The 27,221-nt window shown below is 39.5% G+C and overlaps 1 protein-coding gene across 1 annotated transcript in view; it reads left to right on the top strand.

Annotated features, from left to right (window-relative positions):
- TOR2A (torsin family 2 member A) overlaps positions 1-27,221 on the top strand; it is a gene marked incomplete in the record, with an annotated part of 267,652 nt that overhangs the window by 158,313 nt on the left and 82,118 nt on the right. Inside the window, 2 exon segments of the mRNA XM_044058317.1 lie at positions 2,040-2,215; positions 22,354-22,481. Coding sequence (XP_043914252.1) covers positions 2,040-2,215; positions 22,354-22,481 — 304 coding nt within the window.

Raw genomic sequence — 27,221 nt, 5'->3', positions numbered from 1 at the left:
TTAATGCATTTGCAAAGTTATTTGCTTCTTTAAAATCACCAGCTGCTTTTATTTGGAGACGAGCAGATTATAGGTGTGCAGTACATTATGAGCGATCAGGACATTATGTGCTGAGTAAAATATAGACGGCACTGTGTAATAGTTTAATGTACAATGGCAAGCAGTTCAGTGATAATAAATGAAGTTTGAAACCGTGGGAATTGAAGACATTATATAATTAGTTGCTTCCCTGGGTAGGTGTCATTCAGAAATTTGGGTGAAACAACTTTTGATAACAGTGGAGTTCTCTCTTTTTGTAGGTATGCTTAAGGCAGATTTAAGTTTGAGGATAGAGTTGATCGAGTGACATGATTCTGCCTCCCTATTAGTCTTCATACTTTAATGCATTTAATATAACAGTGTACAATTTCGTTCATTTATTTAAAGGTAGACAGTGCACTTTTTCTTAGGACTAAGTTTGTGTTTACCAAAAGCATGCAAGCTGTTTTGCACATCTGGGAGGGGAATACAGAAAAGAAAGACAGCAACTGAAGTAATTAGGAAGTAGGATTGTAATATGCGCTTCAGCATGTGTAACCCTAATTTTAGAATAGATAGTGGATATTGGGGCAGCTGTTCCTAGCTGTATGGGTAAGCTTTTTGAAAGTGTATTTAGTTTTGTTTGTTATAAGTTAAAATAATATGGAAGGTTTTGAAAATCTATTTTGTTTTTGTTCGTTTTCATGGACGCAAGAAGTCTTGAAAAATGTGTCATGATTTTAGATGACGTTAAGAAGAAACAACTACATAAAAGATCATCAAATCCTACCACCCACCTTCCTAGTACATGGTAACCCTAACCCCGACCTTATACCTTACCTTAGGAAAAACCCTTTCCATAACTTACGAACCAGTATTCGGACAGACTATGTCTAGTTAGTAGTAGAGTTCATGGATCACAAGGGGTAATTCCTTCCTGTTTTGTTTTGACCTTGAGGGTGTGTTTTCTTGATTGGTCAATGTACTGAATTCAAGCATTTTTGGTTTGAACATTGTCTACATTCTCCGTACATCATACACACACACACACACTTCTCATCAAACACTAATAAGAGTAAACTTAGAACAATCATTTTTGATGGATTCTAAAATGATTGAAATCAGCTAAGCTACAAGTAAATTTTTATTTTTTTTTGTTTTATTTTCTTTGCAGGAGGCAAGCTACATCTGCACACCACCACCCACTACACCTGCTAATTATATATACCAACTCTGAGATCACACAACAGCAAGATAGGCGCATATTTCCTGACCTCAGTGCATGCAATCCCATACAAAAGGCTGCCATCTAAAACTCCATAGAAAGGAATGTTTTTGCTCTTATTTACAGGCTCAAACATTTGTTGATATGAGCATTCACTGTATTGACCAGCAACCATACATATATATATATATATATATATATATATATATATATATATATATATAAATGTTTGTTTCTTTGTGTATGTGCATATTTGAGAGCTTTGAGCATAGCTACATTTTAAAAACAAAACGGAACATTTCAAATTCATGGGGTAGAGTTTAAAGGGATTTAAGAAAGCATTTTTATCAAAGGTATGGTAACTACCTGGAATACATTCACATATTCCTTGGGTTGTTGGAGAAATATATATGCTAAGATGTAGACATTCATATAGAAAAAGTGTATAGGTCTCATAAAATGGGCAAAATCTCCAGCAGAATTATCCAGTGTGAATGGGACTGTCTGGTAGACGTATGGTACTTATTGCCACTATACAAGATAAAAATGCAGTTGGAATGGCTGTTGTAATTTTTTGTGTAGATGCAATATGCACAAAAGTAAATGTTTTCCTTGTTTTTTACTTTACTTCATTGCCTTTGCTCTGTAGTTTTTTTTTTTTGCTATGTGATACATTTGAAGAGTTGTAACTCTGTACATAAACCAGTGTATCTTGTTACGGTGTCATTTTTATTACTTTCATGTTGTTGTATGTAACAATTTGAGTTTTATTGTCTTGTTTTCTCCTATAACATAGAAACATTTGAAGAGTTGGATTGAGGGTAACCTAACTGTTTGTGGACGCTCGGTTTTCATATTTGATGAGATTGACCAGATGCCACCAGGTTTGATTGATGTGATTGAGCCTTTCCTTGGTGGCTCCTGGGTGGTTTATGGCTCCAACTACAGAAGGTCTTTCTTCATATTCATAAGGTAAGGAAATTGTGAGGATGTGGAACCAGGTTGAAGACCTAGTTTAAAACAGTGTTAACAATACATAACTCTTAATCTTGTGATAGAATTTATTTCTTTTGACTATGGAGAAGCCACATCATCCACAACTGGAATCTAGTGGTTATTTTTATTTCAGAGGCAAATTGCCCCCCCCCCTTCCTACACACACACACACACACACACACACACACACACACACACACACACACACACTTCCTCTGATAAGCCAGATCAGTGAGACCCTAACTTTGGATTTGGTGATTATAATAATCATTCGCTTTAATACAATCTGTCCATTCTAATCAACATACTTTCGGTGTACCCCTTTGATATTTGAGTTGAATGAAGTGTAAAAAATAAAGGCCATAATAAGTAACATATTCCATCTTATCCTCAAATGAGCAAATTAATCCATTCACTCCCTGGGCAAGCAACATCTCTGTTGATTTAACAGCGACTATGTACTTGATCATTATTTTTACACACAGCCAGCCTACTTCCGGCCCCAGATACACGCCTTGTTCACTTCTGATGTTTGACTACAAAGAATGTGAATGAAATAATATCCATAGCAATGTGTTTCTGCTTTCTTTTGGCATACAGGTTCATTTCCATGGTAGCTCATAAAGGTAGTTATCTAACAGTCATGGAAATTTCCCTTTGCTTTCATGCTCAGTCTGTTTCATACCAAAGATCGCTACATTCTTAGTATGTCTCTGATGTCTCATTACAGTGAAGGTGAAACATAGTGTCTGAAGAGCTCTGAAACACATGCACTATATCCTGCTGATGAGCTAGATCAGTGACATGTTAGCAGTGGTCTTAGAGTTGTCCTTTGCTTCTATATACAGCTGTTTTACACACCTTAAACAGCCAATTGCATGTACATTGCAGGTATATGGTTGCAATGAAAATGAAAGAAACAGTGGCTGTAGTAATGCATTTTAGCATCTTTTGGTATAAAACACACACACACACAGTGCCCCTTCTCTTCCAGTGATATTAATAATAATTTAGCAGTGGTTACATAACTACCCTCTGCTTTTGTATAAAGCCTGCCTCCCCCTCCAGTGATAGCTATCTTCTATATGTACTTGATTGATTCTGATTAAAGTGAGAGAAGTAAGGACCATTGTGATTTATTTCACATTGTTGCTTTCATACACATTTAACTCTGCTGTAAATAATATCCAAGATTATTTAACAGTGATTGTTTGACTTCCCTTTGCCCCCCCCCAAAAAAAAAATGTAGCTCGTTTATGCATGCAACTATGATGTCTTATTGTGAATAAAGTGAAAGAAATTGTAAACACAATTTTTGTTTCTGTCAGTTTCCACCACTGATGTACAGGCCTATCCCCAAACCCCATTCTCCATTGTAAATTGAAAACAAGAAAAGAAAAGAAAAATGAATCTGGTGTAGCAGTGTATTCTGATGTTACTGCTGATGAATACAGCAGTGCCCTTCTGACGTTTGTTAAAACGATCATATCTAGAAAAAAAAAAAGTCTCTTAAGATCTGAACATCTTTTCCCCTTTCACATCAGTCAGTGTGCAAGGAGATCATTTGCTCAGATTAATACATAACTGTGCTTACCTCACATAGTATCAGGTCATGTCACACGTCCTGTTTATGTAGAGGAGGGATTAAATCATATTGATGAGTTGTATGATGTCTCACTTAGAAGTTTTTATTCCCATTCATTATAATGGGAAGTTTAAGAGCAATTATTTCATTGACAGTTACTTCTGTAATCAAATAACTACACCTAAATGGTCCAGAGGATGTTTTATTTTTATATTAAAATGGTAATCTTTTAATTTAAAAAAAATATGTAAAAACCTGTTCTGTTCATTGCCAGTGGTGATAAAATAACTCCTAATATATAGTTAAATGGTTAAAAGTGGCGTCTGCTTTTCACAAATCCATTCTGTTCTTGATCTAATAAAGCAAGATTCTTGGGTCCATTTTCATTAATTAAATAATGTTTTATAAAATGTTATAGATTTCTGTCATTCTTTATAGGTCTGAGTTTTTTCAAGGCTCTGATTTAAGCCCACCACAGTGGGCTGTTAGGCTGCCCTCAGTATTGTATACACCGTCTTATTTGTTAAAGCTGCTGTCACATCTTTCTGTTTTTCAAACGTATTGCATCTTTGTCAGTTCTAAATTTGAATTGCTTGAAGAATATGATTACTGAAAGATGGTTGTATGCCTAAAGTTTTTAGGTTTATAGATTTTTATAGGTTTATACATTAGTACTAGGTTAACTGCCCTTGCGAGCGATTTTAAGCCTAGCCAATTATCCCCTGTGAGATTCAAACACTGTACCTTGTGTTTGTAAGGTAAACACCTTAACCATTAGGCCATCCCAGAGACTTTGCTGTAAGTGATAGTTTATAAACCAAAAGGTTGTGTTACTAAGATTCATGCAGATATTCACCTTAATCACTGTTGCAGTAGCCTTAGCTATGTGGGTTATATCCTGCCAAGGATATAATGGCTGGCCAGCTTCCGAAGCTACAGGTCACCTTCCATACACCCAAACTGTCAGACATTGAGAACTTGAGCTGAGCTGATTTAAAAGACATGTTTAGACACCAAGATCTTCAGAGCTTTACTGCTGCTAAAAATGTGCTCCTCTAAGGCTTTTGAGGATTGCTGATCGTCTTGGCTTATAGGTTCAAAGTTGTATACTAGGCTAGTGACTACTAGGGCCCTTATAAGTCTAGCCATGCAACCTAAATGTGACCCACACATTTGATTTATGTAGGGGGTGATTTACTGACTGCCTCTTTCCATCAGACATAAGAACCAGACCAGGGGAGAATTTCCAGTTATCCATCCATTGGTCCATGTTGCATTTAAATAGGGATAGGGAGGAACTCTGCTTTACATGGATGGGTGCCTTTTGCAGAGAATTGGACTTCTCTGAGAAACGCATCTGTCTCTCTAACATGTCCTATTTATGTCACAGGCAAAATTTAGGTACTTTAATCCAGTAATTCTGATGCCATTTGTTTGTGGATGCACAAAAGGTTCCTCATAAAAGGGTCCAGGGATACCTTGTCACTTCTCAGAAATCTGTATGATACAGAGTAAAGAGACAGGGCTTTGAGGCAGTCGGCATAGGACATTTTGTTTACTTCCTGTATTCTTTTTATAAGAACCCTTGGGGACATTCCAGTTGCTGCATGTGTCTGGTCAGGTATATAACAAGGGGGATATACTCTGTGATGGGTCTGAGGAGGGCCAAGTACAGTGGTATGATTTCTTTGGACCTAGATGCCATTCCTTTGCTTGGAAGTTGAGCAACATAGAAGAATTTTCTTACTACCCTGGACATATGTCGGTTGAAGGCTTGGTTACTATGTGAGTTCCCATATCTTTAAGTAGTGAATCAATTTTTAAGGGTGTTTTATTGATGACACCCAGGTTGGCAGACTTCCAAAAAGTATGTTATTGCATTTCTTGGTGTTGAGTTTTAAGCCATGGCTGTGGCACCAAGTGTTTTGTATCAGACCTTCGTGAAGGTTGCTGTTGTCATAGGATTCAGTGACCCCTCCCATTTTGCACTCATCTGTGAACTTGGTTAGCCAGAGGCCTTTGTCATTAGTTTTGACATTTGAGAAGTAGATGCCGAAGAGGACTGGGCCTAGTACAGAGCACTGGGAGACTCCACTAGTCACCGGCCTCTTTGCTGAGGTAGCCTTACCAATTCTAACCTCCTGTGTCCCATCAGTAAGCTAGCTAGCTAGCTGTCTAGCATGTTATAAAGGGGTTTATACCTAGTTTTTTAAGTTTATTGACAATGCCTGAATAAGGTATGGTATCAGATGCCTTAGCCAGATCTAGGTAGACTGAATGGACCGTTCTCCCCTCATCCATTGCCTTAGTGACCTTTTCAAAGTATTCCAGCAGATTCATTAAGCATAACCTTACTTTGACAAAGCCAAACTGGGATGGATCCAGTGTCTGGAGGTCTCCTGTGTCCTTGTCAATAATTTCCATGATAATTCTTTCCATGGCTTTGCTATTGTTTCGAGGATCTGTTGAAGGCCTTCCTTTATGAAGGGGGATGGCATTGTAGTCATACATTCACACAGCACAAAGCCTGTTTTTAAGACTATAGATAAATAATGACTCCAGGGTTCCTGGTTAGTCATATTTTAGACTATTCAGGAAGCATTGAGGAAGCATTCTTGGATGTTGTCAGGGCCCATTGAGGCCATGTTTTGGGCTTTAGTGAGAGCAGCCAGTACATGCTTCCTAGTTACAGTTGGAAGAGTTATGTTTGAAAGTATTTTTGGGGGGATGGTTGGGGGTAAGAAGTGGATAAAATTGGAACTGAATTTGTCTGATCAGATCACTGTATAGCCAGGTTCTGTGAAGGTTGCAGCAGTAACTACCAGTTCAGCACAGTACTTTCTGCTGCCCCTGAGGTTTCTGACATAGCTGTAGAAGTCCTTATGGTTATCTTTCACCTGGGAGGCTATTTTAATCTCAAAGTTGGCTTTGCTTGACCTAATTAATCCTGTTAGTTGCTGATTTACTTTGAGAGAGTTTTTTTATCTTTATGGGAATTACCCTTCCTGCCAGATTATTTTCGTTTCATTTCTGGTCCTGGGCTTATTTCTGGTAGGTACAGCAGCCTCTATGCAGCCACTGACATGGTTGTAAAAAGAACAATTCAGAATAGGCTGCTGTGTTCTCTGTGTTTGGAGGGGCATTTGAATTTTAATTAAACCATCACTTAACAGGTAATTGCCGTAAAATAGTTCCTGTTACTGGTTTTAATGGAAATACAGAGTCAGTTTTCATTTTGAAGGCAACATCTTTATGGTTGAATTTTACTAGGTAGGACAAGACACTGGGAGGGGTGCAGCATTCCCACATATATGTGAAAAGAGATCCAGTATGTGGGAGCCTCTAGTGGGCGTATTGACAGTTTGGTCAAGGGTATTTGCATTTACAAAGTCCAGAAATTTCTGTACCTGTAGATTTGAAACCATATAGGATTCCCAGCCTATAGAAGGGTAATAAAAGTCTCCCATGATTAGGGTGTTAAGTTGGATGCTAAGTTTGTCAATTAGGTCCAAGTATGTATTGTGAGCTTCTTGCGACATGGAGGGTGACCTGTAGCTGACTAGGATATGGTACTGGATTTTGTCTGTGGTGATCTACACATGGAGAACTCCTGAATTTCGTCATGTTTGACCACCATATAGAGGTGTGCTTATTGATTCATATTGAGACACCTTCACCTTTAATTCTTGTCTGTGCAGCTACTGGTCTAAAAGTGTGGAAAGCACTGAGACCTTTCACTGCTGGGATACACTCTGCCACTTTAAACCATGGGCAAGATTCATTAACACCTACAGTAAGTGTACACAAAGTTTTAAATCGAAATAGTATTCAGAAAGGCTTAAAGGTGAGCACAGAGGTATAAACTTCTATATGCATGAAAAACGTATAAGAATAACTGCTGCAAGCGATGAAAAACTCTGTTTAAAATAAAACTAGTTTATTGGTCATGCTCCCAGGTAAGCGCTTTCGCAAATGCTTCTTCAGACTGTTAAGTTTCAAAAATACATTCAGTTAAGCTTTTTATATATCAATCGCTCACGTGATGAATTAAACAATGCATTTCAATTGGATGTTCAAAGATGCATCGTAATTACGAGCAACTCTACATTTTTTTTTGTATATATGTAAACACAACATCAAATTAATACAATAAAAATACGCTGCCATTTAATAAAGACGCAAAAAAACTGTTCTGATTGTAAAAATATATATATGTAATCACCATCTAAATTCAAATTAACACCTAATGGATATATGACATATATGTATATATGTGTATATATATATATACATATATATATATATATATATATATATATATATATATATATATATATATATAACATTAAATGTAAAAAAATGTATTGCCTATTATAAAGTGCTACCCTAGCTTCACGACACAATTTTTGTATCTGAACCAACTAAGCACAAACCACATATTATATTTCATCAAATATTCAACTGGTTTGAAACACTCCACAAAAGTAAAAATAATAAAACATTTTGAACATTATTCTAATCATTATGAAACATACGCAACATGTAATCACATCGCAACTAACTGGACTCGAACTACATAATATGTCTATTAACCAGCAAGATTTCATAGAAATTTTTGCTGGTGTGGAGCGTTCCAAGAGAATAAAAGTGGTAGTAAAAAATAATAAATAACATAGCCACAAGGATGGTTTGTAATGGTACCTAATCAAAACAATAGGTGAATAACCACATACTCACCTACCAAACAAACATATACAGAATTTAACTAACTGGAACAAAGCAAAGACATGACCAAATCATGACCAACAATGTGTATACAAAATGCACAAAATTAAATAAGCTGATTCTAACTCGTAAATAAGCGCACCAAACAGCTAACCAACCAGTTCAAAATATATAAGGGTATGTGGAATTGTACAAACACTGAATGTCACGATCGAGCATGACCCTACAATCCATACATATTGTGGGCAATTACATAAAAAATAATGACTATATAAATAGAAAACAACTAACACAGGCTCAGTGCACTTGGCCATATATAAATAAACTATATCTGGCAGAGAGAACAAATGTATAGATATAAATAAATGATGGAACTATCTAGCTATCTTGCGTCTAGCTTTAAGAATGGGTTTAATGGACGCATGTTCATTTAGCCCTCTACCCTTATCTGCCCTTAGCCTCATGATCCAATTGATCTCTTTCTTCTCTGTACGATTGCGAATATCACCTCCCCTAACTGAGGGTGCATTATAGTCGATAGCCATAAATGTGAACGTATGATTCACAAAGAGTTCGCTGTCTGTATTCTAGAACATCTCTGCCACATTTTTTTGTGCTTTCTAGTCGCTAAGAAACATTGCACTATGTACATGTAGTCTACACTTTGTGATACCCTTATGAATCTCCCTCAGCTTTAAAGGCTGCAGAAAAATCAGTAGGAAAAATAAGATTAGGAGGAAAAAGTTGAGTTATTCCTGTGTTGTCTGTTCACTCAATGGTATACACTTAGTGTAGGCATTAATGAATCCCAGGACATTTCTCAGTAACTGCACAGATGGCTATATTCTCAAGTGCAAGGAGAGCTCAGAGGGAATGTAGTTTTTTATTTAGGCTCCTGGCATTGAGCAGTAACACCTTGAGGTTCAGTTAAGTTGATTTTGCTGTGTGTGTTGGTTTGTCAGTTTGGCTTTGCCCCAAATAAGGCACTATGGGGGTAGATAAAGTTTTAGCCAGTTTTTGAAAGCCTAGAGGGGAAAGATGCAGATCATCTTTAACAAAGCATCGTGTTTTGACTGTGTCCAACAAAGCATCGTGTTTTGTTGACTGTGTCCTCCAAAGCTGACAGATATTGGTTCCCCTTAGAGTGACACCAGAAAGACAGACTGTTGTTGAAATCAGTCATTTTTTGCTAATTTTGTGATATCATCTTTGGTGATGGTAATGTGCTGCTCAGTGCTAGGCTGATAGCAGCCTGAGACACAGTCTGAAAGCTTTAGAATGTTTCTGTAGTCCAGGGAGGTACATTCCAGGTCATTTACACATACGTGGACTACAGTGGTATCTTACTGGTACCTGTCGTGTAATGACTTGAGTACATACATGATTTAGTGGATCCTGACCCCAAACATGCAACTAACAGCTGTCTTTTCCTTGTTCAGCCTGGTTAGAGGGGCTTCAGTATATCTTACAGTGGGGTACCCTGTGATGAGAGTCTGGGAAGTTTCAATTGCTTTAGTGGCTTAGTGTTAGGAGCTCCGCTGAGAGTGACAGTATGTGTGATGTTAAGTGTTGTTTTTGAGTGCCTTTGTCTTGCTGAGGCATAGCTTTGACAGCAGGTGGTCTAGGTGATCTTTGTTTAGGAATATAGTTTTTATGTGCCTCCGCAAATTGTAATCTGTATGTATTGTGTGCTGCATGAAGAGGAGGTGGTGTGTGTGTGTGTGTGTGTGTGTGTGTGTGTGTGTGTGTGTGTGTGTGTGTGTGTGTGTGTGTGTGTGTGTGTGTGGTTTGACAACCCGATGTGCACTTGTATGTCAGAATGTAGCCACCAGTGTCATTGTGTAAGTACACATCTGGCATAGTCTGCCTGCTTCTTTAAGGATTAAGTGGTAATCAGTTTACATGCTACATTGTCTTGGATGCCTATAATCAACAAAGCTGGCGACAGAGAAGTTAGAAAATTGCATATCTGTACTATCTAGTCCTTTGATTTGTGAGCTACAAAGGAGTGTTGTATTGGGGTTAGAAGGTTATTAAGGGTGCTTTGCTGGTGCAGACTAATAAGGGTACTTTGTTAGAGCAGACTGCGATAAACAGTACTAAATTCTAACTTTAATGTTTGCACAGTACTGAATCCTACTAAATCTGTAGGTGTAGGTATTGTCACTTGATGCAGCTAGATGCTGTAAGCTTGTTAGCTCACAAGGTATATGAGTTAATGTCACTGCGTTACTGATTATACCATTCTACAGCTGGTTTTCCAAGTGTTTGCTACTTTACAGGGCATTGTAAACCCTCACAAATGTGCAAAATTTATAGCAGCACAGAAAAAAAGACCCAGAAAACTAAATTATGAGCTTTCTGGTCAATAAAGTTACTACATTATTTTGTGGATTTTCCTACTCAGACCAGGCAATTACTTCCTGCTACAAGATGAATAAATGCAGTCCTCATAATGTTAAAAAAAACTGTAGAAGAGACCCACAAGTGGAAATCCCTTGCTGAAGGCAATATCAAGACAGTATTACAGCAGTAACAGTGGGAAGAAGAGCTTTTTTTTTCCAAACAATTCAGTGAAAAGCCACATAAAAGCAGTAAACAGTAGCCATCCCTCAAATAACTTAAGTGCAGTATAGCAAGCAAAGGTACTTGACTTTGCTTGGATGTCACTGGATACAATTCTGGGATGCAGGCTAAGCCTCCAAGCTTTGCTGAGCTCCCAGAAAATGAGTGGAAGACAACATGTAGTAAAGGAGGTTTGCTCAAGAGCAATACTGGTTTGCTGTTTGGGCTGTCAGTATCATGGATCTGTGGAAAACAGTGGGTGGGAAGAGTATATAAATAGCTTGTACAACTATCAGTAGCGATGAAAGATGGGGGGGCTTTGGAAGTCAGATTAATATAAGGGTTGGAAGACAGAGAGACACCTTTATAAAACAAAAACGGGTAAAGGGAGGGCACAAGCAGGCTAGCTACAGAGGCACCCAATCAACTAAAGGCATTACTAGAGTTCTTTCAGAGACTTTAGCATAATGTGTTGGTGGGGGGGGTGTGGTTCATAGGTGCTTAGCCATGCATCCCAAATCTCTGACAAGTTCTGGTATCCTTGAGTGTGAGCAGGGGCTTGGGAGGCAAAACATTTACAAGCAGGGACCTGGGAGATGAACCATTTACAAGCTGCCTGTGTCCATTAGAGACATAAATGGCAAACCAGAGATAAATTTCCAGTTCCCCATCCAGTTGTCCAAGTTTCTCTTGAATTGGGTTAGGGAGGAACATTGCTTCAAATCGATTGGAAACCTGTTCCAGAAGGGGTAGTCTCTGAGATGCATACCTGTCTGTATTGCAGGTCCTGCTTATATCACAGGCAAGGTTTAAGTCTTTAGAATAGATAATTCTGATGCTGTTTGTTTTGTGGATATGCAGGAGATCCATCAGGGTGGAGTCTTAGACTGCCTTCGGTATTCATCAGACCTGTCATGGAGTATAATGCCCCCCTTTGGTATGTACCTAACTAGGCATATCCAACAAATAGAATGTCCCCAGGTCTGATGAATACCAGGTACCATGGAACAATGACTTTCTTGGACCTAGATGCCATACCTTTGTTTATAAGTGCAACATAGAATGATTTCCTCAGTATTGTCGACATGTGATGGTCAAAGGCTAGATTACTGTCTGTGTCTCCCTAAGTCCCGGACTACTGGGTCAATTCTGAGGGGTGTTGTAGTCAATATGATGGTTACCAGGAGTGGATGACTTGCCAAAGGATACTGTTATGCATTTCTTGGCATTTAGTTTTAGTCCATGGCTCTGGCATCAGTTGTTCGTCTGTGCCATCCCCTCCTGGAGAACATTTGTGTCAGTGTGAGATTCAATGACTGCTAATAATTTGCAATCATCTGCAAATGTAGTCATCCAGAGACCACTGACATTGGATTTGACTTCTGAGAAGTAAATGCTAAAAATCATCAGTGCACGGACTGATGCCTGGGGGACTTCAATTGTGACTGGCCTCTTTATAGAGGTGGACATCCCAATTCTAACTTCCTGGGTCCTGTATTTGAGCCAGTTGGCTAAGCACTGGGTGACATATGGGTTTGTACCTAACCTGTTAAGTTTCTCAGCAATGCCTAAGTGGGGGATTGTGTCAGATGCCTTGGCCAGGTCAAGGTAGGCAGTGTGAACAATTTTGCCCTCATCCATTCCTTTGGTGACCTTCTCAAAGAAGTCCACCAGGTTGAGTAGGCATGACCTGCCCTTGACACAACCAAACTGGGTTGGGTCCAGTGTCTGGAGGTTTACAACATCACTGTTTATCATCTCCATGATAATTCTTTCCTTGGCTTTACATATGAGACTAGTGAGACTTGTGGGTCTGTAGTTTCCAGGGTCTGTAGATGGCCCACCTTTGTGCAGAGGGATGACTGTTGCCTTTCTCTATTTATGAGGCATGAAACCTGTTTGGAGGCTACAGTTAAATAGTAATTCCAGAGGACTTGATAGGTAATGTTTCATGATATTTAGAAGGCATCCTGGCATATTGTCTGAGCCCATTGATGTAGTGTTCTTGGTCTTAGAGAGAGCATTAAGGACCTGTTCACTATTGATATTAAGGGGACTTGTATTTGATGATATTTCCTGAGGGAAGGTTGAGGGGGAGAAAGGGGTAAAGTTGGAGCTGAAGTGATCAGCCAGGAGGTTTGCTATGTCTTCTGGCTCAGCATAGGTGGCTCCATTTACAATGAGCTGTGCAAACAATTGTGTACTGCCTTTGAGGTTGCAGATATAGCCAAAGAATGCTTTGTGGTTGGCTTTGGCTAAATCTCAATTCATGAGAATGAAACTCATTTGTTCCGATAATAACACCTATAAACATTTGAGAGATTTGGATTCAGGGACAGAGGTTACAAAATGGGTCAAGTTATACATACAAAACGTGGTTGACAGAGGAGGGGGGCCACCTAGACTAATCACCTCCTATGGACGCAATACTAAGGCATTAATGAATATTCAACAACATTGGAATATTTTGACACGTGATACCAGACTGAGTGAATTGTTGGGAGACTGATGTCTTTTCTCATTTCGTAAAGGCAAAAATCTTGCTGCATTTTTTAACCATTTCAAACATGGGCAGTTTCCCAATACTAAATAAATTCAAACCACTTTGTCAGGTGAGCCCCTAATTGGTTGCCATCCTTGTGGCCATTGTGTCCATTGTTCCAGGCTATTGAAAACCAGAAGCTTTAGCAGTCGGAACACCCCTCAAGTCTTTGAGATTAGATTTTTTTTGCCAGTTGTACTTCCGATTGGGTGGTTTACGTGGCTAATTGTAGCTGCTCAGCTTTCTACATAGGACAAACTTCCAGACCTTTGAAATTCAGGATATCAGAACATCTTAGTGAGATAAAACACCACAAAAAAACTAATGCCCTTTGTAAGCATACCCTATCACATAAAAATGCATATTTTAGTTTTACTATTATTAATAAAATTATGAGACCCAGGAATAACAAATTGGGTTGGTATGATTTGTTGAACACTGTGGAGAAAAAATGGATTGTAATGGATTGTTAAATTAGGAAGTCTCTTTAAACCAGGACTTGAATGAGCATCTTTAATTGATCACATCATTGCACCCCCCTTAGAATGACAACAGAAACTAAGCCAATTATTAAAGTCAATCATCTTTTGTTCATGTTGTAGCATTATCCTTGGAGAAGGTAAAATCCTGCTCAATTCTAGGCTCATACCAGCCTGCGACACATATTCCGAATGCTCCATGATGTCTCTCTTCATATAGTTTAGGGAGGTACATCTCGGGTCATTTACTCCCACATGGACTATGACTGAGTCATATTGATAATTGTGATCCAGTGACGTGAGTGTCTGCGTAATGTGATGGATCTTAGCCCCTGATAAGCAACCAATCATGACTTTCTCCTTATTCAGCCTGGTGAGAGGAACATTAATGTGCCTCAAGATGGAGTCTCCAATTACTATAATGTTGGATTGTGTGGCGGATTGCATTATGTAGCTCTGTGTGTTGATATGGGTGTTTTGAAAGAGTGCAGTTGGGGTGGCTGAGGGTATCTGTTGTGTACTTCATCTAGGAGGCCTTTGTGGTTTAGGAAGGTTACAGTTAAGTGCCTCAGCATATGTAGGTCAATATGTCTGCTTTGAATTGAGAGTGATGGGTGCAGCGTGTGTACTACCGACAATCTTATTGACATTAGGAGTCCTTTTATGTGAGAGCTTTGTCTCCAGTGACATTGTGTAGATAATCGCTCGCATACTATATCAGTTTGAGAATTAACTGGCTGTCAGTAAACATGAGGCAATTTCTACATTGCCTCAGGATGCCCATATCCACCAAGCCGGTAATGGAGACAGTAGGAAAGTTCATATTCATGGCAACAGACCCTTTTTTATTAATTAGACAGTTGGAGTGAGAATATCAATCACTGTCAGGAGTTTCCGGTTTGCAACTATGGGTACTGTGCTTGTCACTGCAAACTAGTTGTCCTGTGTGCAACTAGGTGTTGGAGAAATTTCAGTTGTGCTTTATAGGAAAAATTTCACTCAAGGTGTCTGAGCCTATACAGAGCACTGCCAAACCCTTAAGGGGAGAATATGTAGACCCTGAAAATGTAAGGATGAAGTATTTAGCTGGATATTTTTAAGTTAGAAACAAATCAAGCAGTACTTACTGAAAACAAAGAATTAGCTTGTCACGAATGATGAAAAGAGGGAAGTCGCATGAATGGCTACCGCCTGGCTACTACTAGTGCTGGTCTCACCACAACTTCACTCTGTTGGGATACAGTGCTCCTTTGCTTCTCCTCACCAGAAGCAAAATGTTAGCATCAATCCCAAGATGAGAAGCAGGCCACAGGCTGTTTAGTGATCACAGTCTTGTCCCATATGATGCAAGCGTGTGTAGGCTTCTAGCCTTTTCCTGGTAGATGCCTTGAATAGCAACCAGACTAATCAAGAGCGTTAAGCATAGACACTCACTCTCCAACCAGAAACGGTCAGGAATCAATGCACCCTGCTCCTTCTCTCACCAGGACCAGAATATAAGCACAGATTCCAAGCTGTCACCAACAAAGCAGTTATTAGGCTTTATGGTGATCAGCAGTCTCCACGAAGTAATGTGCCTGTACTCCTCCTCTCACCAGGAGAAAACAGAAGCACTAATTCCAAGATGACTACTGAGAGGCAGAATGTGGGCTCTCCAATAGCAGGTGGTCTAGCAATAGATATTTAAAGGTAAGATGAAGAAACGGTTTATCCTAAACACTGCGGTGTACATTAAGCAGTTAGACCGCTAAAACTTAAGTTACCCACGTTCATATCTAAGTGGAGAGCCACTATTTTTAAAAGAGCAAGATAGATTGTGGGCACTTCTGTATTCTGGTACTATGGAATACAGTGGGATGGCCAATAAATTCCAATAGTTGAAGGGGAGTGATTTCACAGAAATGATAGTTTCGTGCTTACTCGCATCAGCCAATGAAGGAAAGAGGGATGGAGATATATGGTCAAATTAATGAGAAAAAAAATCCGACCGACTCACAAGAGAGACAGCTGTGGTCTTTCTTTAAGTTTTAATATGCAATTAAAAGCAGAATACAAGAAAAACGCAGTGTAAAGAAAACAAATCACATTATACAAAATTGAAAAAGGCAATAAAGTAAAAGAAAGTACAAGAAATCAAAAGAAAACTAACTTTCCCTCACAGCAAGCTGTGGCAGAGTCTGGGTGAGCCTTTCCAGCATTTTATCCCTTACGTGGAATATTTAGTTCCTAGCTCCACCCCTTGCTCTTTGGTCTTTCCACAGAACTATGAGTATTCAATTGTCTGGCTCCCAGTCATAGCTTTCTGCAGGTTTCAAGGTGTACAATATTTCCTTATTTGGATGATCTGATCCTTCAGGCTCCATCTCCTTCCAGGCTCCTGCAGATCTGCAGTTTACCAGGCTCCTGTTGCACAGTCTGGGTTTCACCATCCATCTCCAGAAGTCTGTCTCATTCCCTTCTCAGGATTTCATTTTTCTGGGATGTAGTCCTCAAACTACACCAGTGCTAAAATGTCTGCCTTCTTCCACCATTCTGTCTCTAACAGCCTACTTCCAGTCCTTACTTCCTCTGTCTCTCATGCCTAGCAGGGAAGTTTTCAGGGCTCTGGAATTCATGACCTCAACCATCCCCATGATCCCTGTTGCCAAGCTTCACATGTGGAAGTTTATTTATTTTACATTTGTTGACTGGGATAGTCTGACTGGATATATATACATTTTCAGCAGAGGCCCGGGGAGGAATGCTCACAGATGATCACAAGACGTACAAGTGAGACCGCTACACATTTGTGTGTTATACATTATCCATTAGAGACAGTCTAGATTAAATTTTTCATTTATATGTATGTATATATATATATATATAATGTGTGTGTTTGTGTGTGTGTATATATATATGTGTGTGCGTGCATATATATATATATATATATATATATATATATATATATGTGTGTGTGTGTGTATATATATATATATATATATGTATATGTGTATATGTGTGTGTGTGTGTATATATATATATATATATATATATATATATATATATATATATATATATATATGTGTGTGTATATATATATATATATATATATATATATATATATATATATATATATATATATATATATAAAATGCTTGTAATAAACCTGAAAGTGTATCATAAACAATTTCAGTGGTACTTGCAGTCGGTGTGGCTTCAGCTTTTTCACCCACTGGAGTTTCTGATTCCCTTACTTCCTTGTGTAAAACTCGAGCTTCAGTGGTGGATTCATCACATATTTCTCAGTCAAGGTGTCCCTTTCCATCCTTCTATTCCATCTCAGGAGCTCTTTACGGACACTTCAGGGGTGGTGGGCTGCTTCAGGCAATATGAAGGTTCAGGGTGTTTGGCACCCTCATAAGTGACTGGATCAAAGAGATGCATGCCCTTGTCTTTGCTCTCCAGGCCTTCCACTTCCTTTTGTGTCCAGGCCATCTAAGGATCTATACAGACAACACCACAGTCATCTGGTCAGGAAGCAGGGAGGCACAAGGTCCTATCTTCCTTGCAGACTAGCCCTTCAGACCTGGGAACTAGCAGTCCAAATACAGGTTTCTCTGCAGGTAATTTACATTTCGTCAGGACAAAACCTGGTGGCAGACTCTCTGAGCAAGTCCAGGCACACACACACAAATGGATGCTACATGGGGAGATATTGCTGAACATAGTTCATCTGTGGTTTATACTTCAAGTGGATCTCTTTCCCTCCCTTTTTTCCATTGGCCTCTCACTTTGTGGTTAAACAGTTCCTGAAAGGCATCCTCCACATCAGGCTTCCAAGAAAGTCCATCCCTCCTCCTTGGGACCTTATTTTTTTTTCTTCTTGAGAAATTGACTCATACTGTCTTTTAACCTGCTACTGCTTCTGTGCAATATTGCACCTGGAAGACTGTTTTATTGGTTGCCCTTCGCTCCACCAAGAAGAGTTTCTGAACTCCAAGCGTTGATGGTGGTTTCTTCTTTTTGATTTTTCATAGGGACAGGATGCCCCAGTGTTGTAATCCTTCCTTCTTTTATGCCCAGGATAGTCCGCGAGTTGTCCCTTAGTCAGTATTTCCAGCTTCATCCCCTTTCCCTTCTCTGCAGTTTGTTAGTGAGAAGCTTTTACATACCTTGGAGCTTCTCAGACAGCTTGAACATTATCTAGATAACACAAAGACTATATATTAAATGTAAGTAACTTTTGTTTCTTTTCTTGCCAGGACATTGAGTTTGGCAGTTTCTACATACACCATCTCCTCTTGGATTTTCAAAGCCATTTCCTTTTGTTATTCCTTTCATGGGAACTGATTTTTGCCTTTGTTCAAACCCTTTCTTGTAGGGCAGCAGCCTCATCTGGGGCTTTCTTCAAGGGTTTGGACACCAGATCCATCCTTGAAGCTACTTTGTCTTCTCTGCACACTTTTGCTAAACATTACAAATTAGATGTCATTTCCAAAGCCAGGGCAGGTTTTGCCAAGGCTGTTCTTGAGTTTGTGGAGGGTTACTCCTTGCCTACCTCCTCCCATTCCTCACAGTAACTTTTGTACTCTCCCATCTGTTATGAATACTGCAACAGTGATATGGAAAGACATAGTACAGTTGTGTAAAATCTTATTGCAACTGTAGTTGTACTTCTCTTCACTGATGCAGTATTCAGTCCCTCCTTCCTGTCCACATTTCCTTTTTTTTGTTGGGAACATCTGTCCAGCCGAGGGGTCTTAACCTTTCACCTTATCTTCTTTTTCCCCTGGCTGTGCATGTTCTCCTTTCTACTGGAGTGGCTCTTGTTCTCCTGGGGCATTTCAGTTCTGAGTCTGAAGCATTTATACACCACCTTTATGCCTTACTCTGATGCGGAGAATATGCGTCTTGACGTACGATGATGGAAAGAATTAAAGGCTTTGGTATACTGACTAGATGTAGGGGCTGTCCTTGGCAGGAGATCCCATGGGTTATGAATACTGCAGCAGTCAAAGAATAACATTTACTGTTATGGTAAGATTTTACACAACTGTACTTCACCTGTGTGTTTGGGAGGAGAAATGGTGTAGGGGTTATCCTGAAGGAATAGTATGCTAAGTGTTTTGGAGGTGAAAAGAGTGTCTGATAGAGTGGTGTTTATGAAGCTGGAAATTGATGGTGTAATGATGAATGTTAGTGCATATGCTCCACAAGTTTGGTGTGTGATGGATGAGAAAGAAAAAATTTGGAGTGAGTTGGATGAAGTGGTGATTGTACCCAAGGGTGAGAGAGTGGTGATTGGAGCAGATTTCAATGGGCATGTTGGTGAAGAACAGAGGGGATGAAGAAGTGATGGGTAGGTATGGTGTTAAGCAGAGGAATGCAGAAGGTCAGATGGTAGTGGATTTTGTGAAAAGGATGGACACGGCTATGGTGGATACGTATTTTAACAAGAGGGAGGAGCATAGGGTGACATACAAGAGTGGAGGAAGATGCACACAGGTGGATTATATCTTATGTAGAAGGGCCAGTCTGAAGGAGATTGAAGACTGTAAAGTGGTGGCAGGGGAAAGTGTAGTTAGGCAGCATAGGATGGTGGTTTGTAGGATGACACTGGTAATCAAGAAGAAGAGGAGGAGTGTGAGGGGCAACACCAAGGATCAAATGGTAGAAATTGAAAAAGGGTAATTGTAAAGTGGAGTTCAGGGAAGAGTTGACAGGCACCGAGTGGCTGTGAAGAGTTGCAGAATAGCTGGGTAACTACAGCAGAGCTAGTAAGGGAGATGGCTAGAAAGGTGCTTGATGTGACATCTGGAAAGAGGAAGGAGGACAAGGAGACCTGTTGGTGGATTGAGGAGAGTTTAAAGAGAAAGAGAGTGGCAAAGAAGAAGTGGGATTGTCAGAGAGATGAAGAAAGTAGACAGGAGTATAAGGAGATGAGGTGCATGGCAAAGAGAGAGGTGGCGAAGGCTAAGGATAAGGTGTGTGAAGAGTTGTATGAAAGGTTGGACCCTAAGGAGGGAGAAAAGGACCTGTACCAATTTGGCTAGACAGAGGGACAGAGATAGTAAAGATCTGCAGCAGGTAAGGGTGATAAAGGATAATGAGGGAAATGTACTCACAAGCGAGGAGAGTGTGTTGAGCAGATAGGAGTACTTTGAGGGGCTGATGAATGAAGAAAATGAGAGGGAGAGAAGGTTGGATGATGTGCGGATAGTGAATCAGGAAGTGCAGTGGATTAGCGAGGAGGAAGTAAGGATAGCTATGAAGAGGATGAAGAATTGAAAGGTTGTTGGTCCAGATGACATACCTGTGGAAGCATGGAGGTGTTTAGGTGAAACTAGATTGTTTAATAAAATCTTGGAAAGTGAGAGGATGCCTGAGGAATGGAGAAAGTGTTTTGGTACTGATTCTTAAGAATAAGGGTGATGTGCAGAACTGTAGTAACTACAGAGGGATTAAATTAGTCAGTCACAGCAGGAAGTTATGGGAAAGAGTAGTGGAAGCTAGGTTAAGAGGGGAGTTGGTGATTAGTGATCAGCATTATGGTTTCATGCCAGTAAAGAGCACTACAGATGCGATGTTTGCTCTGAGACTGTTTATGGAGAAGTACAGAGAAGGTCAGAAAGAGTTGCATTTTGTCTTTGACTTAGAGAAAGCATATGACAGGGTGCCTATAGAGGAGTTGTGGTATTGTATGAGGAAGTTGGGAGTGTCAGAGAAGTATGTAGGAATGGTACAGGATATGTACGAGGGTAGTGTGACAGCGGTGGGAGTGACGGATGCATTTAAGGTGGAGGTGGGATTACATCAAGGATCAGCTCTGAACCCTTTCTTCTTTGCAATGATGATGGACAGGTTGACAGATGATGTCAGACAGAGTCCCCGTGGACTATGATATTTGCAGATGACATTGTGATTTGAAGTGAGTAGGGAAGAGGTGGAGGAGACCTTGGAGAGGTAGAGATATGTTCTAGAGAGAAGAGGAATGAAGGTCAACAGGACTAAGACAGAATGTGTGTGTGTGTGAATGAGAGGGAGGGTGGAGGAATGGTGAGGATGCAGGGAGTAGAGGTGGCAAAGGCGGATGAGTTTAAATACTTGGGATCAACAGTTCAGAGTAATGGTGAGTGTGGAAGAGGTGAAGAAGAGAGTACAGGCAGGATGGAGTGGGTGGAGAAGAGTGTCAGGAGTGATTTGTGACAGACGAGTACCAGTAAGAGTGAAAGAGAAGGTCTACAAGAGGGTAGTGAGATCAGCTATGTTATATGGGTTGGAGACAGTGGCACTGACAAAAAGGCAGGAGTGAGAGCTGGACGTGGCAGAGTTAAAGATAAGATTTGCACTGGGCGTGATGAGGGTGGACAGGATTAGGAATAAGTATATTACAGGGTCAGCCCAAGTTGGAAGGTTTAGAGACAAAGCCAGAGAGGCAAGAGTACGTTGGTTTGGACATGTGCTGAGGAGGGATGCAGAGTATATTGGGAAAAAGATGCTAAGGATGAAGCTGCCAGGTATCAGGAAAAGAGGAAGGCTTAAAATAAGGTTTATGGATGTGGTGAGAGAGGACATGCAGGTGGTTGGTGTGACAGAGCAGGATGCAGAGGACAGGAAGAAATGGAAACGGATGATCCGCTGTGGCGACCCCTAACGGGAGCAGCCGAAAGTAGTAGTACTCCATCACCTCTTATTGTTTGAATTATTGTAGTATATTAAGTATAGTTTATGCAGTATAATTTATAGGAGTGTGTGCCTGCTTGTCTTGGCATTTTGTATCGTTACATGGGAAGTATTATGTAACCACGTCTTACTGTTTAAATTATTATAGTATTTTAAATGTAATTTATAGGAATGTATGCCTGCTTAACTTGGGATGTTACTTTTGTGCAGGATGGGTTTAAGATACTACTGCCTCATCATATGTGAGTATTTTCACAGCTATTGGCACCTTCTGTACTCTCTGCAGTCCTCATGATTTATCTGTCCAAAGTAGTTAACTAAAGAACTGAACTAAAAGCCAGTTGGACTTTGTATAGTTCAGGCCCAGTTAGATTCTAGGTTTGAGTTCTGTCCAGTCAGTGAGGAACAAAAGCAGATTAGTAGTAGATAATGCCTTTACTTTTAGACATAATTTGTGTCTTTCCTGTCTTACTTATACATACAGTTATTATTGACTGCAGTGATGCTATTTTCACCATTATAGTCTCCACTCCGATGTTAATAATTTTTGTTTTAGCACCAGAGGAGAAGAACAGATAAACCATGTGGCTGTGGAATTTTGGAAGGCTCAGAAAGACAGAGAAGAGATTGAACTGCAAGACTTGGAATCTAGCCTCTCAAAAGCAATTTACAATGACCAAAAGAGTAAGCATATTTTATTTACCTTTTTAAATTGTAGCACCACTCTCTAGTGAAATAACAATACTTAGCATGTGCACTCCTTGACTGAAGACTCATCTTGAACTAGCTCCTGAATATGAAATCTTGCTGTGAGATGCTAGAATCCTTGAATGCCTTTGTGTAGTAATTATGCATGCATTATATGTATATTAAAATGAAACTAGTCACTAATAAATGGTTGATGCATATCCACATACTGCTGTGGCTCAAAAGAAGCTTAAAAAGTGGTAAAATGTAAATTGTATTTAAACTGGGAAGATTATACCACCTGTTAACTACCGTTCTACTAATCATCAGAGGTTAGATTTGCTGAAAACATTCTTCCCTGAAGTAGTTCTTTTGCCTTCTTAGTCCATAGAAACTCATCTGTTAATGCTTTGTACGTGTAGTTCTGATCTCCTTTAGTTGTCTCAAGACTAAATACTAGGTTAGGTTGGAGTCCTTCAATTATTTTTATAAGGTTTGCTTTTGTTTTTTTGTTTTTTCCTTTGGATCTTTTTGTATTCTTTCTATATTCCTTTCTTGTAGGAAACCATATGGTGATCCCACATTATAGTGTCTTCCTTGCAAGGGAAGTGAGCAGAAGTGACAGGACCTGCCTACTTTCGGAATTAATGAATCTTTAATATTGGGACTAGTTAAGTGTTTGCACTGTTACAGATGTTTGTCCATAAATGCAGTTGTTTTCCATTTACTGTGTGATAGCTCAGGGTTAGGTTGTTTTCAGTTCAGTCTATGGTATAATGTAGAGCATCTTGTAGTATGACAATAGCCGCTGCTGTGGAGATGCTTTTATTGTTTACATTTTGTGTGAAACAATGCTCCTGAAAGATCAGAGTTGTATTTGTATAAATAATGTTGTTTGTCTTTTGGCTTTTTCCCGGAAAGGGGTCACCACAGCGGAACTCCAGTCCGGTAATGATTGGCAGTAGATTTTTACGAAACGCCGAGGTGCCAGCTCAACACCCAACCCTCACAGAAGGCACGCCCATCTACGCACGTATGTCTTTCGAATGCTACCCAACCATGGGGAGGACATGTAGGTTCCACACAGAAAGCACTCCCAAGCCATGCCAAGAATCGAACGGGAAAACCCCTTGCTGCGAGGTAACAACGCTACCGCCGTACCACCGTGGCATTGTATTTGTATAAATAATAATATAAAAAAATTAAGACCCTGGATGAAGCAACAAGAAACCCCAGGACTCCTCCTTTTACTTCTCTCTTTTACACTTAAATAGTTTCTGATTGTTATGAACCAAGTCTAACCATATAGTCATTTTTGAAGCAATGGTATATTAAAGGACTGGGGAATTTTAAGAGTTTATGCAGCACAGTGATGTGAACTAACACAGTTGGGTGGCTCTGTAAAATCATAGTAAAGAGCAGTAACCTGGCTTAAGTAATATTAAGCCCATTGAGTACTTCCTGACGCTAACTTCTGATGCTGATCTTTATCTCAGTATTTTTTTTAATCTTTCAGTATTCCGGATAAATGTGGATATTATATCAGCCTTGCACAAGTATGAAGGAAGGTGTTCACCTTCAAGGCGCTGATTAAACGCATCTCCCATAGGGTCGGTGATGCAGTTGCACAGTTTTTACTTAATGCTGTCTGGTGGTGATCCTTTGTTTACCTTGAATTTAATAATTTCTATGATGACATTAACCCAAATAATTTGTGGAGGGGCAAGGTCATACTCGTGATCAATTACATAACTGAGGAAAAGTGCATTTGGCACAGATGTGAAGAATATTCTTCAGATATAGTTGAAATGTCTTGTAGTGGTGTTAGTCATGTTCCGGTTATACAGATTATTCTTCCTAATGATGCTTGCAAGATCAATAATGTTATTTTTAGGAGGAGATGACTGGAGGGATAGGATATGTAGTGGTATTTACTGGCTTATGTATCCCAGAAGATAGGAAGGGATTTAAGTATAGGGAGATGGTCCCAGTGATAATGGTGAGGATATACAAGCTAAACTTATAAACACTGGGGCATACCAACAGATGTTCTCCATCCTAATGGCCTTGTATCATTGGATGTTGGACTTGGGGATGGGAAATTTGTAGGGTATAAAAACAAATTCCTGTGGCTGCAAGAATAACACTACTGAGATGTCTGTTTCCTCTCGGACAGGAAAATGCATAGGTTTACATCTGAAGTAGAGTCAGTAGTGACTTGCAGCATTGAAGATCTGAAGCATAGGGTTAAAAACATTGTAAAAAAATTCATCTTACCTCATTATTTTCATCAGAAGAATCAGACACCCATTGCTGTATCTATAGGGTTCTCAGTGCTGTCTGCTACTCACAAAATGTTTGTTGAATGTTTTATGTGTTGAATAGCAAGTGAAGTACATATGTGAATGGAGTACTATATCCTATGTGTGCAGTCTGTTAGTTTACAGCTTAGACCAATGGTACCCAAGATGTTATTACTACTTGTCTAGTAAAGTAATATATTTTATTTGTGTGTGTATAATGTAGTATTTACCCACAGCCGGAATGATTTTTGTCATGAGAAAAAAGACCAAACAGTCAGACAAGGACAGCCATAGGCAAGTCTTCCTTACCAACACCTGACCATTATATATACATTGGATGTAAAAAGTGTACACACCCCTGTTAAAATGCTGGGTTTTTGTGATATAAAAAGTGAGACCACAATAAATAATTTCAAAACTTTTCCCACCTTTAATGTGACTATAACCTGTGCAATTCAATTGAAAAACATTGTTAGGGGAAAAAATATAAAAAATAAAAAAACGTACAATAAGCTGGTTGCATAAGTGTGCACACCCTTAAACTAATACTTTGAAGCACCTTTTGATTTAATTACAACATTCAGTCTTCTTGGGTAGGAGTCTGTCAGCATGGCACATCTTGACTTCACAGTATTTGCCCACTCTTCCTTGAAAACGTGCTATAAATCTGTCAGATTGTGAGGGCACCTCTTGTGCACAGCCCTCTTCAGGTCACCCCACATTTTTTCTATTCAGTTTAGGTCTGGGCTCTGGCTGGGCCATTCCAAAACTTTAATTTTCTTCTGGTGAAGCCATTCTTTTGTTGATTTGGACGTATGCATGGGGTCATTGTCGTATTGAAAGGTGAAATTCCTCTTCATCTTCAGCTTTCTAGCGATGTCCGAAGGTTTTGGGCCAAAAGTTACTGGTATTTGGAACTGTTCATAATTCCCTCCACCTTGACTAAAGCCCCAGTTCCAGCTGAAGAAAAGCAACCTCAAAACATGCTGCCACCACCAAGCTTCACCGTGGGGGATGGTGTTCTTTTGGTGATGCAAATTGTTGTTTTTGTACCAAATGTACCTTTTGGAATTGTAGCCAAAAGGTTCAGCCTTGGTCTCATCAGACCATAATACATTTTCTCACATGCTTTTGGGAGACTTGATGTATTGTTTTGCAAATTTTAGCTGGGCCTGGATGTTTTTCTGTGTAAGAAAAGGCTTTGGTCTTGCAACCCTACCCCATAGGCCAGACATATGGAGAATGTGAGAGATTGTTGTCACATGTAGTACACAACTAGTACTTGCCAGAAATTCTTGCAGCTCCTTCAGTGTTGCTGTTGGTCTCTTGGCAGCCTCCCTGACCAGTTTTCGTCTGGTCTTTTCATCAATTTTGGAGGGATGTCCAGTTTTTTGCAAAGACACTGTTGCCCCATATTTTCTCCACTTTTTGATGACTGTCTTCACTGTGTTCCATGGTATATCCAATGCTGGGGAAATTTTTTTTGTACCCTTCTCCTGACTGATACCTTTCAACAATGAGATCCCTTTGATGCTTTGTAAGCTCTCTGCAAACCATAGCTTTTGCTGTAGCAAGCAACTGAGTAAATGTCAGGAAAATCCTACTAGGACAGCTGAACTTTATTTGGGGTTAATCAGAGTCCCTTTAATTGATGGCAGGTGTGTACCCAATAAGACTGAATGCTGTAATTAAATCAAAAGGTGCTTTAACAAAGTGTTAGTTTAAGGGTGTGCACACTTATGCAACCAGCTTATTGTACATTTTTTATTTTTTATATTTTTTTCACCTAACAGATTTGTTTGTTTTTCAATTGAATTGTACAGGTCATAGATCACATTAAAGGTGAGAAAAGTTTTGAAATGATTTATTGTGGTCTCATTTTTTTATATCACAAAAACCTGGCATTTTAACAGGGGTGTGTACACTTTTTATTTATATATAATATAGCTTTTGTAAAGTGATGATATTTAAAAGGTAACATTCTTACCTTTGTAATACACAAACGTAGTTGTGGGACACCTCAGCAGTGTTTTATGTATGTGTATATCCATTTACTTGAAAAAAAACCTTGCACATCACTTCTGTGCAGTTGCTTCCATTTTTTTCTTTTTTTAATAGGAAGAGACTTTACTGGGGAGGCGCACAATATATGTTTGGTGTTTTTTCCACCAAGGTACTGTAAATGAGCAAATGTTTTTATTTTTTTTTTTAACTGCGTGGTAGTTGGTAGGTAAGAAGGTACTTAACGGTTTGCTCCCACTGCTGTGATGTATTCAAAGGAATTGGATACCGCAGTAGAGGAATGGTGAAAGATGACAACCCACCTCCAGACTTCCTAGTCTAAAATACTGCAAAGTTGAAAACCCAGGGGGCTCAATTGTGACAAGGATAGTCCCACATTCAGTGTTGAGCCATGTTTGGTAATAAATGCCAT

This window comes from Protopterus annectens, chromosome 16.part0, assembly GCF_019279795.1.
Source record: "Protopterus annectens isolate FY-2018-M chromosome 16.part0, PAN1.0, whole genome shotgun sequence".
Taxonomy (NCBI): Eukaryota; Metazoa; Chordata; order Ceratodontiformes; family Protopteridae; genus Protopterus; species Protopterus annectens.
This window is presented reverse-complemented; position numbering and strand designations above follow the sequence as displayed.